Source organism: Chaetodon auriga, chromosome 5, assembly GCF_051107435.1.
Source record: "Chaetodon auriga isolate fChaAug3 chromosome 5, fChaAug3.hap1, whole genome shotgun sequence".
NCBI classification, from domain to species: domain Eukaryota; kingdom Metazoa; phylum Chordata; class Actinopteri; order Chaetodontiformes; family Chaetodontidae; genus Chaetodon; species Chaetodon auriga.
In genome coordinates this window covers 23,388,159-23,401,992 of record NC_135078.1, presented here as the reverse complement: position 1 = coordinate 23,401,992, position 13,834 = coordinate 23,388,159, and the positions used below count along the sequence as shown (strand labels likewise).

At 45.3% G+C, this 13,834-nt stretch overlaps 1 protein-coding gene across 2 annotated transcripts in view; it reads right to left on the bottom strand.

Moving 5' to 3' along the window:
* bmp1a (bone morphogenetic protein 1a) overlaps window positions 1-13,834 on the bottom strand; it is a 32,169-nt gene that overhangs the window by 6,310 nt on the left and 12,025 nt on the right. For both annotated transcript variants that reach the window (XM_076730644.1, XM_076730645.1), the window contains exons 3-12: window positions 13,485-13,610; window positions 12,778-12,895; window positions 11,173-11,351; window positions 9,458-9,563; window positions 4,512-4,636; window positions 2,752-2,867; window positions 2,483-2,585; window positions 990-1,106; window positions 423-568; window positions 129-324 (exon numbers count right to left, since the gene is read on the bottom strand). In XM_076730644.1, the coding sequence (XP_076586759.1) occupies window positions 129-324; window positions 423-568; window positions 990-1,106; window positions 2,483-2,585; window positions 2,752-2,867; window positions 4,512-4,636; window positions 9,458-9,563; window positions 11,173-11,351; window positions 12,778-12,895; window positions 13,485-13,610 (1,332 nt within the window). The remainder of the gene's footprint in view (window positions 1-128; window positions 325-422; window positions 569-989; window positions 1,107-2,482; window positions 2,586-2,751; window positions 2,868-4,511; window positions 4,637-9,457; window positions 9,564-11,172; window positions 11,352-12,777; window positions 12,896-13,484; window positions 13,611-13,834) is intronic.

Below are 13,834 nucleotides of genomic sequence, written 5' to 3'. Positions count from 1 at the left end.
AACCCGAAGGCGCAAGAGAAAGAAAAATATCTGAAACAGACTTATACAGCTGTAATATTTCAAAGACGATGACAGAGAGCGATCGGTGGAACACGTGAGACAAGAGTTTACAACCCTTAACCTCTGACCTTTGAAGAAGTTGGCAGCAAAGCCGGCCTTGTTGACAGAACCATCTGAAACAAATTTCATCCACAGCTGGTTGGAGCTGGTTTTGATGTCATCTGGCTTGTCGTAGCCACAGAAGCGGCCCATCAGGGGACTGTTTTCAGAGTTTCCATCACGCACCTCCAGGTAGTCGTAGGCACAACTGTCATGTCTCTCAATCTGAGGAAGGTTAGATGGTTTGAGGTTAGAGCTGCACATTAGCGAAATCTTCAGATCAGTCATCGCATCCGCAAAATTACAAAGCACTGGTGTCTTACCTCAAAAGACTGGAAGGTCAGGCCTACATGGTAGCCCTGAGCTACAGTAATCTTCCACACACACACTTTGTTGGGCCTGTAGTCATCGGGGTAGTTGGGGGACTGGATCTGGCCGTTGTCCTTCTTCACCTCTCCACCACATATGGCTGCATGTGACAGTAAGAACAATAAAAACAACACTGAGCTCCCCTGATAGCAATATCATCAGCAACATGCCTCTGTGAAAAAACAAAAAAAAGAAAAAAGAAAAAACGTGTGCTCACTGTTCTGATTTACGCAATGTGGATTAACTGAAATGCCTCCACCACCGGCTCCCACACACACATACACACATACACACATCATTCCTTTGCACGGTCTGGAAACAATGGAGCTGAATGTGAAGGCCGGCCAAAATCTGATTAATGCAGCGTAAAGTGCCTGACACATCAGCAGTAGGGGAGCCAAAAACTGTGGATATTACTGCAGCTTCTAGGCACATTGTTGGATGTGTGACTGGCCATGCGTTCAGTCAGCTGAACGACGTGCTGGAATGGGGTTCAGGGAGGTCGGGGAATGGGTGCTTACCCTCATAAACAGCGGAGAAACCTTTTCCCACCCAGTTACTGCTGCTGCGGAACTCAATCCACAGTCGGCTGTCGGTGGAGATGATTGGCTCAGGCAGCTTATCACCACAGAAACGACCTGGGTGAAGACACACATGCACACAAACCAAGATTTGATCATCAGAACACCTGTGATGGCTCTGAAATACCTCTACGCAGCTCGTCAGGGAAACCAAGAAGACCGAGAGGATAAGAGACAGTATTCAAAAACAAAAATAGATAAGAGCTGCAGTTACAATTAAAGCTGCAGTAAGCAACAACTGAACCACTCAACACGCCATCAAACATCATGAGCTCAAAGCTCTCTGCACATATTTTATACGCTGTTGTAGGTACTGGAAATTAATCACAAGTTGCAGGATTTTCCACCGATGAATCAGGCTTTCACTTTCTCCAGCACTGGAACAGCGCTAAAACCCAGTGTGGAGATAGTTCTGGCTGTGCGAGACGAGGCCTTCGCCATCTGAAGGGACGTTCATGCGCATCTGCATTTGCAGAACAGCCAATAGGAACGGCGTGTCTCTGAAATGACCTGAGATGTAGACCTGAGGCCAAAGTGTGCCATCAGATTTTCTGCTTTTCTCTCAGATCACTTGAATTACATTATGCTGAAAGGTTATTATGGAAATTTTGCCAATTATGACAAAAATAAACAGCCGACCACAGCTTTATTTTAGTATTTAATGTTTGGTAAATTTGAATCGAGCAAGTCCAAGGTACGACTATTTGAAACTATGACTTTATATCTCTGCCACCGATCAAAATTCTGCCTTTACTCTACACTTTCTAGGAAAAAAAGTTACATATTTTATACATATATTTAAACACGTGTGTTTAGCTGTGACTACTGTGAGTCCTGGTAAACAATAAATCACACTAATTTTTTGGTTCTTTTATGACAATAAACTGAATGTGTTTGACTTTTGGAGTCTTAGTTGCGGCCATTATGGATGTATTCAGATTCAGATTCAGAAAACTTTATTGCTCCCTGCAGGGAAATGGCGTTGTTGCAGTACAAATTAATGAAGTCCTTAAAAATGGTAAAAAAGGAGGGAAAAAAAACTACAAAGTTGCAAACTACTATAAAGATCACATAACCATAATGCTAATAGTAGAAATGTGCAAATATGTATGTCCTAAGGGTAAATGCAAATGTGCAAATGGTAAAACAATATGTGTTATATGTATTTGTATGAATGGATGGATTATTTGTTCATTTCCTGTAATTCTTTTTGGGCACTGGGTGGTGTGTGAGCACAGGAGGAGATGTAGGTGAGCTCATCAGGACAGGTGGAGCTGACTGGGATCGGGATGAGCACAGTTTTTGACCGTGTAGTCATGCACACGTCCAGACTAGTTTTTTCCAGTCCAGCGGTCCCTCAGTGGCTTTGAGTGGCAATAGTCATCACACATCAGATTAATGTAGAATTAAATGAATCGTTAGTTGAAACTGACCTTTGAGCGGCGCCTTCCTCCAGTATCCATCTCGGATTTCCACGTGGTCGTACCAACACAAGTGGCTCCTGTACAGATCCATGGAGGTGAAGTTGAGAATGATCTTTAAAAAACCAAGAGATTGTGATTACTGACACGGTTCAGGCCAAAGGTCACACACTGCTAAGGCTCAGATAAATAACTAACAGATGCCGCATCAGTGAAAAACAGCCAGTTAAGCTCGTTTTAATGCATCTCAAAGCTGAACCTGTCTTCCCATCTGCTCATACCTTCTCCCCTGGTGTGACTGATATTCTCCAGATGCAGTGCATGTAGGCCGAGTACCCATTGGGGAAGCCAGGAGAGGAGAAGTTGCCGCTGCTGTCCTGCAGACTGTCCCCACATCCTGTTCACAGAGACAAACAGAGACAGACCTGAGCTGTGGGCATGATGCTCGGCCAATTACTTTCTGCCTGAAAACACCTAAGCCACTAATTCAAGCTACACAGACATCAGCTCTGAAGTTAATCCCCTGAAACCTCGCTGCACAGACAGATGCTTGATGCTGGAATTATAACATCGAATGTGAAGTAAAGGGCAGCTCTTTTATGTTCAAAGGCACATCTGCTGATAATATTCACCCACAACCCTGCACCTCACCCCCTCCCCTCCCCCAGCTACTCCAGATGATGATCACACAAAGGGAGAGAGAGTGTGAGACACTTTCTCTGAGCACCCTCTGAAAATAAACCTGGCCCACTATAAATAACCCATCCCTCTGGAGGATGTGATGCATTATGTACGTGTTGCCAGTGAAAAACCACCCTTAGTTTGACTGGCAAAAGTGTGCAAGTGTGCGAGGACTGATTCCAAACAGCACACAGCCTCGTGGAAGGACTGACAGAGGCTCCTGCCAAGTGGGGCAAAGATGTGTTTAATGAAGACAGAGAGGAAATGATAGAGGGTAGATCTTCACTTGTCCATCTTCAGCACTGTGTACACACTCATTAGTACCTCTGTGTTATCTTTACCTTGGGCTGCTTTTAGCAGGAGCAAGGAAAGCGTCTCCCTCGACTGTTTGAGTTCACTGCTTCCCTCGAGGTTTGTGAGTAAGCAATAAAAACGAGCAGCCCTGAGCCACGAGCTGTGTGTAATAATGCTTGGCAGAGGGTTGCCAATACTAAACCATTAACAAGCACTGGGGCACACACCAGGGATGACAAACACTTCCTGGAATGCAGCATGAATGGGAGATCCGTGGCTCTTTAAGGATTTTTTTTTCCAGGAACATGTGGAGACTCGCTACCTCATCCCCCACAATGTGCGTCACATCATCCAGCCTGTTTCTTCCTCACGAGACAGTGAAGACTCTCATACACACATATAGATTCATTTCAGGTAAAAACGTCCAGCTCTGCACTAAAACCTCACCAGCTGGTCCGGCTCTGGTGACCGTAGCTATGTTTATTCAGCGAGCTTTAAAGTGAGGCTGACAGCTCAGCTCTCCCGGCCTGACCTACAATTAACTCTCTGACATCAAATCTATTTAGCAGAAGGCTGTTCTCAATGTACATCTGTTAATGCTATAAATTCTGTTTACAGCAGCATTAAATCCTCTGTCTCCTCTCTGGAAGCATAAACAAAGCGAACGGCTTCGGAAAAGTGCCAGGCTTATGTAACTCCTTAGTGTATGGCCTCCCAGGTTACCTCGCACATGCTGTGCGGACACGAGCGTCGTTTCCCAACAATCTTTTTAGTCATTGTCCTCTCGAGACCAGCTGTTCTTTTGCGTCGATCTGGGAAAGAGTGACGACAAACTTCCTGTCCCTGGATACTGTTTACTCTCGTCCCAGCTTGGGAGTCTCGGACACTGTAGCCAAGGAATCACGCCACATCAATAGGAGATGCTTGGCTATTTCCACACAGTGCGAGCTGCATATAGGGAGGGCAGGATAAACTACAGGCCTCTCTCTCAGGGCGACGTTGCACATACATGCAAAAATAGACCGGAAAAACCCATAGCAGACAGGATCTGTCATTTTGGTCTTACTGGAGCATTTGTAGAGTTTGCGTGCCTGTGCGATATCCCCTTTGCTCAGTCTGGTTCTCTGGCCAATGGGTGGCCGCACTCCGTTCACATCGTAGCGTGGCAGGATGGTGTCCAGGAAGATGCCTCTGTAATCCAGCAAGAGATAAAGATGTTAATATCGCATGAAAACCAGACGGCATACAATCCCCATTCCACCACGCACGCACGCCCCAAAACATGTTTGCTCAAGAATTAAGTGACTTACCATCAATCACTGCAATTTAATCACTGTCAACACTATTATTAATGTTTTCTGAAGGATCAAGGCTTCTAAATACCACAAAGAAAATGAGCACTGTCAGTCTCGACTAAGCCAAACACGATGTGGATGTTTTGTAGAAAAATACAGCAAAATCCAACACAGACAAGAGGGGCATGGAGAGCTCATCTTCATATTCACTTTGGATTAGCTTTTAAACTGAGATGGAAATCTGGTGGCTGATATGCATTAGCTACCATAAAATGTCTAAATACATTTGAGGTTTCTGATGTGAAATCTAATGAAATCCATCTCGTCCAGTTAATGGAAGCTGCTTGTAATCACATGTGGCACCGGTGGAATTGGAAAGTCTTCTGTTGCTGTCGACCTCAGCATGAGCATGCACGCTTATTTGTACGCAAGAGTGTTATCAACAATGATCCTGACTCACCTGCTTGTACTGAAATAAGCTTTACAAAATCTCTCATATATGAATAAACACTCTGAATTAAAGAGGATGTGACCAATCAGGATATGGGTCATCACTTTGATCAAGATGTTTTATGTTTTTCCTTCTCCCATCAACACATGCATGTCAAACTGTGCGTGCAGGTTCAGGATCTTATGTAATTCGTTTTTCTTTTTTTTAAAAAATTTATTTATTTATTTTTTTAAGAAATAATGTTTACTTTCTTCTTCTTCAGATCTGCTCGTCTGCAGCTAAAATTCAACAGATGGACAGTTGCAGTCACTTATCACAGCCCTCCTTTGAGGTCGGGGTCACACGGTCTGTTTTTGAAGTTAACGCTGACATCATTCTTCACACACGTCTGCCCCACAGATGGACCCAAACTAAGAGCTCGAAGCCCTTCGCCAGAGCGGTCAAAATGACTGCATGAGCTGTAAAAGGTAAGTATGTGGACGACTGCCACGTTTCTGGTTAGAAGTCCAAAATGAAGACCGTAAAAGACGGTCAGGTAAAGCGTCGACGTAGCTTTAAAAAAATGGCGGAACAGAACAGCAAGTCCAGATAGACTCTCTTCACACTGCTGTCTCACTTGACACTTTGCTAGTTTATCATCTCCATTTTTCTCCAAGTATTGGCGAGCAACGGCCTGGCTCCGTGGCCGTTCCCATGGTGACATGCCTATCAACGCCAGGCATGTGCAAACAGAGCAGCCTGAGCTAACAGTTTAGACTCTGCCTGCCTGCCTGTGAGCTTCCAGGAGCCCGTATGCTGGCCGCCGGTGAAAAACGCCACTCCAGCCGGTGTCAGAGCAGACAAAGGGCACACTGGCAGGTCTCTATTTGAGCTGGCACTGCTCCATGCACCAATCCTGAAAAGTATCTCTGGAGCAAAGGAGGGGGGCAGGCAGAGTCGTGGGTCGGGTAACACGCCAGAGACAAAAAGCACAGGGGATCAGGCCTGCTTGTCCCCAAGAGACACAGCAAAACATCAAGACAAGCCATGAAATCTTCCGAACAACACCCGCAGCAAAGGCCTGGGCTTCCCACGGTGATTTACTGTAAAACACCGAGCAAACACGCGGGCTAATAATGGGGTAACAAAGAGAGACAGGCACAGGTAAATCAGCCAATCAGAGCTCAAGGAAAAGTGCTTGGAGTGACTTGTGAAAAGCTAACAGGAGCCCCCTGTCTGCTGATACAGCTCTGTGAAACATTCCCCAGCAGTGGCAGCCATTCCTCTAGATGTCTAAACGGCCTTATTGATCAACAAGAATCAGGAGAGCGACGGAGCCGGAGTGGAAACAGAACAGGGTGGATTACCGGACGGAAACACACTTGAGGGCAGGCCTGCTCCATCGTGCAGCAGACTGTGGCGCATTCCACAAATTTACAAGATCAGGAGGTTAAGTCCAAGTCTTGACCCAAGCGTGACGCAACTTGAATGGAAGTGCTGAGCGGACTGAAATCCAATAAGAGATCAAACCGTCCTCTAAGACACAAAAAAAAAAAAAAACAGTTTCTGAGCTGCAGCAGCCTCCAGGTCCCAAAAGAGATCCCGCAGACCTAAAACTCCACATCAGAGGAAAGGTTGTCGTTGATATTGTTGTTATTCTATGCCTCTCTGTTGCCTCATTTTCCCGTTTTCCTTCCAAATTCTGCAAAGATAAGTGCAGCATTTCTGCATGAGGCGCATTCTTGACCTACAGTTTGGATGCACGGGGCCAGACAGGCATTTCTGTACATTGGCCTCCACCCAGCTGCAGCCTCCCTTTGGACAAAGGTTCCCTCTCTACTTCCCAGAATCTGCTTGCCGCAAGAGCACGGCAGTTGATTTGGGAAGAGGCCCGTACTCCGAGAGAGTAACGCAGGGCATGGGAGAGCTGGCGGTGTGGAAAATGAGAAAAATATACGGATACAGCTGACGTAGAGGGCCAAGTAAGAACAAAAGGGCAGCGAACAGCTGGTTCTCATATCAGTGAGGTGGTAATGATTGTAGTCTGGGCTCGCTCGTTTTTGTTTTTTTTTTTTGCTCTGACTTACATTTGTCCATAGATCACATTACATCCACTCTGGCTTACGAAGGGCTGTCAAAACTGTTCCTGCTGTAGGTAAAACATTGCATAGCTGTCCTGCAGCTGTGAGGATTTCCCCATTTTGTTTATCTATGCAATCGAGGTCGGGGTCAAAATGCAGTTTTCATACACAGAGCTGAGGCCACATCCTGCACACGGCAGCAGGAGGTAACCATAATATTTACACGACTCGACGTAAAGTTCGGTTTTCACAGATTAAGAAATGATCTAATGTACAGTGCGTGAGCAGTTTGTCGAGAAGCCACTTTGCAGCGAGTGTAGTGATGCTCTTGAAATTACATTGATGACTCAGAAGCTGAATCTGAGTCAATTTCTCCCAAGAGGTCTATTTTGGCTTTGCAGTCACCCAGCTGGTAAATAACACTTCAAATTAACCACAGCCTGGGATGACTGGAGCGAGAGCCCAGACTGACCAGGGTTTGTCATGGGTTTTTTTTTTTTTAGTAAGATCCTTCCTGTGACGCCGCAGCACCAATGTGAAGCTCTGAATGACAGCACAACATCTGGAGAAGCTTCCTGTAGCACCAGGGAGTGAGTGAGGATTGAGGTCAGCTGGCGACAAACTAAAGTGTTATAAGTATGACACATTCACAGCTCTGCTTTCATAAACAGAAGTTTCTCTATGCAACATGTTTCCAGTATCCAAGAAAACCAAATTTGCTTTCATCTGGGTCTCCGTCACAGTTTAGCCCTTTGTGCCTGTTAATCAGTTATTTACCTACAGGCCAAAGTCTAAGATACACAAATGTCCAGTGAATCTATTTGCTGAGCCCGGGGAGCGATAGAAATTTGGCTGAACTTTTCCTTCATATGCAATAGAACATCAACACCTCCTTTCCTTGCCATATGTAGGTGATTATTATGGGTTGACCTGAATTGTGCTTGAAGTGCAGAAGACATTTAGTCGCGCAGCATGTGTTCAAACACCCGAGTGCCATGAAGGTGCACAAAAAGCTTTGCAGCCAACATAGGAAGTAAATCTGCAGTAGCCAAGGGTGAACATCATGACACTAATCATCAAAGCCTCTTCAAAGGCCTTTAGGAGCATAATGAGGTGATTCATAGTATGAAACCACAGCTTTTACAAGAAGCTTCACAAAACCCTGAAAGTGGTGCGCAGACATTTTGTTGTGATGAAGCCGGGCCACTGCTGCTGGGCCACAGCGCAGCCCCGGGACTGATGCTGCTTTACTGGAGCTGCTGCTGCTGGAAAAGCAGCAGGAGCCGAGGAGAGGAGCTTTAATTTGAACAGGCTGTGGGAAGGAGCTGGCACTTTCACTATAGCTGGAAAGATTTGCCAATTATTATGAAGTTCAGAGATGTTGGATTTTAATAATTTTAAAACACGGCTCAGAGCTTGTGCTGCTGCCGCCACGCTGCTAATAAGACAAAAGCCAGACGGAGAGTGAAAAGTGTGACGGACTGGATGCCAGAACAGGTAAAAGCTTTGAAGCAACAACTCGCCATATGTGAAGCTGACAAATCAGCTCTGATCCACTCTGCGTCTGAAGGGGGAGACGTTAAATGGAACTGGACACGTCAGATTTCTTGCTACAAGTTACTTCACACAAGTGTAATACTTCATGACTCTCAGTATTCTCAGTGCGGCAATAAGAAATTTAATCTTGTCCAAATATTACATAAATCACATCGGTGCTCCCCCGGTGTCCCTAATGCCCCATGCAATGTGAGCTTTGATTGTTGAAAAAGAAATAAAAGCCCAGCCAAAGGAAACTCAGACTAATGACCCACTTTCTCCCAAGAAATCAGTTTCAGCTCTGAGTTTAAACTCAAATAGTGAGGAAACAATTCAAATCCCAGACAGACAAAGGAACCGAGAGCCTTCTCTAAACCTCATGCCCTCAGGCTGCATGTCAGTATTCCAATGAATGTTTATTGGGAAGAATTAAGCGTTTCATTCTTTCTTTCTTTCTTTCTTCCCAAGCATTGGGAGTCCTGCCACATTACTCAGCAGCAGCCCAAAGACACAGACCTGGTGCATGACACATCTGTAAACTCTGAGCAGAGATGGAAAACACGATGACGGGTTAAAAGGTTGCAGCGGACTGAAACGGCTCGGCCTGACTTGATCTAAGACTAGTTTTCATGTCTGGGGCGTACGGAGTGGAACTTGGCCGCGCTCCTACCTGGAGAATGTATTCCTGGCGTAGTGCATGATACTGTCAAAGTCATAGACTTCTCCCAAAGAGTCCACCTCACCCGGCTCCATCTTCAAAAAGTTATACTCCTGTCCTGTGAGAGGAAAAAGAGAAAAGCAGTTGAAAGTGAAGCTGAGTCACACTGTGCAACAACGAATGCACACATTTCTCTGAAGTAACTTGAAACCAACAAAAGTAATGAGCACCCACCACTGTTTATTCCATATCTCAAAGAAATCAGACTTTTCTTTTGATTGATTTTTATCCACGTTCAGAACATTTTAAATAAAACCCAATGAAAACAGCATTGACAAACATGATTTAACAATGTGTTGCACAACCTTTAGAGGCAATCACAGCACCGGTTAACAGGTAGTTTGTTCTGAACAAACTGCTGTCTCAGGTTTCATGCTTTCTGCAGAGTTTCAGCTCTTTCCATCAATGTTGATGAGATTCAGATCAGGATTCATAAAAGGCCACTTCAGGATAGTTGTTCTGAAAGTGTTTTGTTCTTTTCCATTCTTAGGTGCTTTTAGCTGTGAGTTTTGGGACATTATCCTGTTAGAGGACGCCTGACCTGTGACTGAGACTGAGCTTTCTGATACTCATTTTCTCCCAGAATGCCTCGATAGTCTTGAGATTTCATTATGGCCAACACAGATTCAAGGCACCCTGTGTTAGGTGCAGCAAAGCAGCCTCGAAACAAAACTGAACCTCCATGTTTCACTCTGTTCTTTTCTTTGAAAGCTTCGTTTCTTCTCCCAGAAGGATTGTGGTTTGTCAATATGCATTTTAGCAAATTCCAGGCTGGCTTTTTTAGATTTTTTTTTTTTTTCAAAAGTGGAGCCCTGCTGCTCTTCTTCCATGGAGGCCACTTTGGCTCAAAAAGTGGCGCATGATGCGATCGGACACTGACGTAGCTTGTGCTTGAGGTTCATCTTGTGTCTCTTTGGCGGTTATCTTCACTTCTTTATTTACTGTTCACATTTTCCTGCTGCCGCAGCGTTCAGGGGGGCTGGCTACGGTTGCAAGGACGCTAAACTTCTAAATAATATTTGAAAGCGTCATAAAACTTGGACTGGTCTTGAAGCCTTGACCATGCTGATCATTTTCTTTCTGATCTCTCACTCTCTCTGGCACACCATCAGTGTGGGACATGCAACTGGTTCAACAAGAGATTATTAGATCGCAGGCACCTGTGATCACCACCAAGGTGAATCACCTGCTTGATATCCAATTACCTCTTGTAGCTTCTAAAAATGTGCCAATATTGTGCAGGTTACTGTTGGATTTCTGTGTGGAATAAAGTAGGATTCAGTATTTTTTAAAAAAAACCTTTTGTTTTGTTCCTCTGCAAACCAAAGAAATACATTGGTGGATAACAAAAGATGTTTTAATTTCACAATTTTGGGGAAGAAATGGCGTTTTATTTTTTAAAAAATGCAAAGATTCCAATGTTTTGGGCCATGACTGTATGTCAAAAGGTGAATACAGCTCTACTAAAAAATGATCAAACAATGAGGCTACAGACAAGAAACACCTGGTTTAATAGAAAGCTGCAGGCTGTGGATGAGCGTACACCCCGCTGGTGTTTTTACCCTCATAACCCAGACTTTCTGTGAGTACAAATGTGTTACTTTTATTAGTTCTCTTACTCTCACTGCTCCTTTCCAACAAAATTGCTGAGAGACACGCGCTCATACCTGGCTGAATGTTGTCCCTGATGATGCTGACGTGTTCATCTCGGTCAGGCCGCGTGTGTTCGTGCCAGAATCCGATCACGTGACCCAACTCGTGCACCACAATACCAAACTTGTCGCAGTTTTTCCCGATGGATATGGCCTGGGGGCCTCCACCGCGACGACCCACATAGGAGCAGCACCTATGAATCAGCAGCCAGACACACACAGAGGCAGTGTTAATAAAGCCAAAATGTAGTGACTAGACTTTATAAATGAAAAAAACACTAACAAGCAAGTGGAAACTACAGAGGGAGGCCAAAACAGCCATGTTTCCCAGGAGAGAAGAAGACGGAATGTGCCTCTGGCTCTAAAACGTCTACGAGCTCCTATATTTCAACCTGCTCTGTACATATATAATGAAGCTTGTAACGAGAGCGACATTATCTTAACAGCCTCTGGTCTGTTTTACGGGAGAGCCTTACGAGGCGACCCGTCATCCACACATACAGCAGTGACATTCATTCATCCGTGTGCCAATGCAAATGCTGAGAGTGACGGTGGGAGCTGGCTGGCTGCGGCGCTCCATCTCAGCGTGACATGAAAGGTTCAGTGTGGGAGTCTGGAGGACGGGCACACACATCACGGCCCTGTGGGCCAGACAGCCGCTCTCTAATTACTGCGAGGCCAGCCAGGCTCTCCTGAGACACGCCTTGAACTTTGCACAGGACAGATGGGGGCCTGCTGAATATGCAGCAGAGTCAAGCGTTCCCACTGCTAACCGCTGCCGCCTGCGTGGATAATGTCATCCCTGTTGCTCCAGAGGCCAGTTAGCAGGCTAAAAATGGCTATCAACAGTTGGCTGGAAAAAGTTGAGTTTCATGAGCTGCATCCGCTTTTTGTTAAGCTGTGTGCGCCGAATGATACATATCAGTGGGAGAGGTGCATTGTGTGTAATGACATAATGGTTCCAGCTTGTTTTCTAAATCTGTGTGAGGTTAAAACATTGGGAACTGGGAACATTTTGGTTTGTGTGTCCTCTGGGAACCTCTCTAATACTTCTAACAGCTCTGGCCTCTTTCACTCAAATTCTCAAATTAATAGGTTGAACTGGTTTGCGTTCCCAACAGCAGCAAGTGCTTTAATTTAGAAATATTTCGTCGTTAAATAAAATAGCCCCGCGCGTCCAAACAGGTTGTCATAGTCGCTTAGCAACAACAGGAGCCACAACCAACCGGACTATCTGAGGAAATGCTGAGTGGACACTGAGCCCAACTTCAGCAGAGTAAACAGGGTTACAGAGGCTGAGGAAGTCTCGCTCTTGGGTGCAATATTGTTCGCCGTGCAGGACACAAGTGCTCAGTGATGGACGCGGTGCGATGATGGGGCACAGGAAACATTCCTGGCCACTGAATGGCCGTCTCTCTCAGGACTGGCGGGGGGCTGAAATAACAACTCGCACAGAGACTGCGAACAGAGAGGATGAACAATGGTGAAAGGCTGCTGAGCAGGAGGCAAGGAGGAGCGCTTAGGCGCTAAATAATTAGCCGGAGATAACGGAGGCTCAACAGAGGACGACCATTGTTCAGTTCCTTCACGCGGGAGCTAAAAAAAACCCCACCGGCTCACCCGCATGGTCGGTAGGTGAAGACAATATAGCTCTCCTCCTGCGTCCTCTCAATGAAGGTCACACAGGTGTGCTTCTCCCAGTGCCGCATGGCTTGGCGGAATATAGCCCGCTGGCTGCCTGAATGGGATGACAGAGAGGGTGAGATCAGTGGAGCTGACACACACACACACACACACACACACACACACACACACACACACACACACACACACACACTGACAGTGTTTTATAGAAAGGAGGAGATGAATAGAAAAGGAGGCAGCTGGGTGCTGTTTTGGGACATGAAGTTGTACACAGAGTTACTGGAAATGAAGTCACAGCTCTATGCATGCCATCATGATGTAAAGCTTTTTCTAACACTTACACCAAAGCTTCATAATCATGTTTTGTTATAAAAGAAATGTTTATTTGGCTTTTGAACAATCACCCAGCACAATCCCATTATACTTTTTTTTAAGGCGACACGATCAGATGACAGCAGTGCATTTCTTTATCTCTTTATTCACTGTGAGGATTTAGGAATTAGTCACTTAAAGACGATGCCTCAGTGCTTCATTCCCTGCAGCGACGTCCCCTTTCAGTGGGAAATATAGTGAATTACAGGAGCGAGACGCCATCAACAACCACAAGCAGGAATCGTGTTTTACAGTTTTAAAATTAGTGACATTTAAAGGATCTAAGTGATTAGCAAACGCTTGCTACTTACCACTAAAGTTACCGCTGATGACATAGGGAATAACACCTTCAGGCCAAACACGCTCAGGTCTGGAGGTGGCAGCCCTTTTCCTGCGGTGTGAGCCTTGCCTGTTCTGGCTGCTCTGATCGGTGGAGCCTGAAGATGTCAGATCAAGACAACAGAAACGACACAGAAGGTTGAATTCACCTCTGGGTCTGACCGAGGAAATGTTTCTCCAATGTTTTTATTAAGAGCCAAAAAAGCTTTACTACAGAACATTAATCAAGGTTTGATGCCGTTCAGAAAATCCTAATTATTATTTCTCATTTAGGAAATTACATTCGCTCCCTGAAGAGAGACGTTTGTTCAAACAACAATGT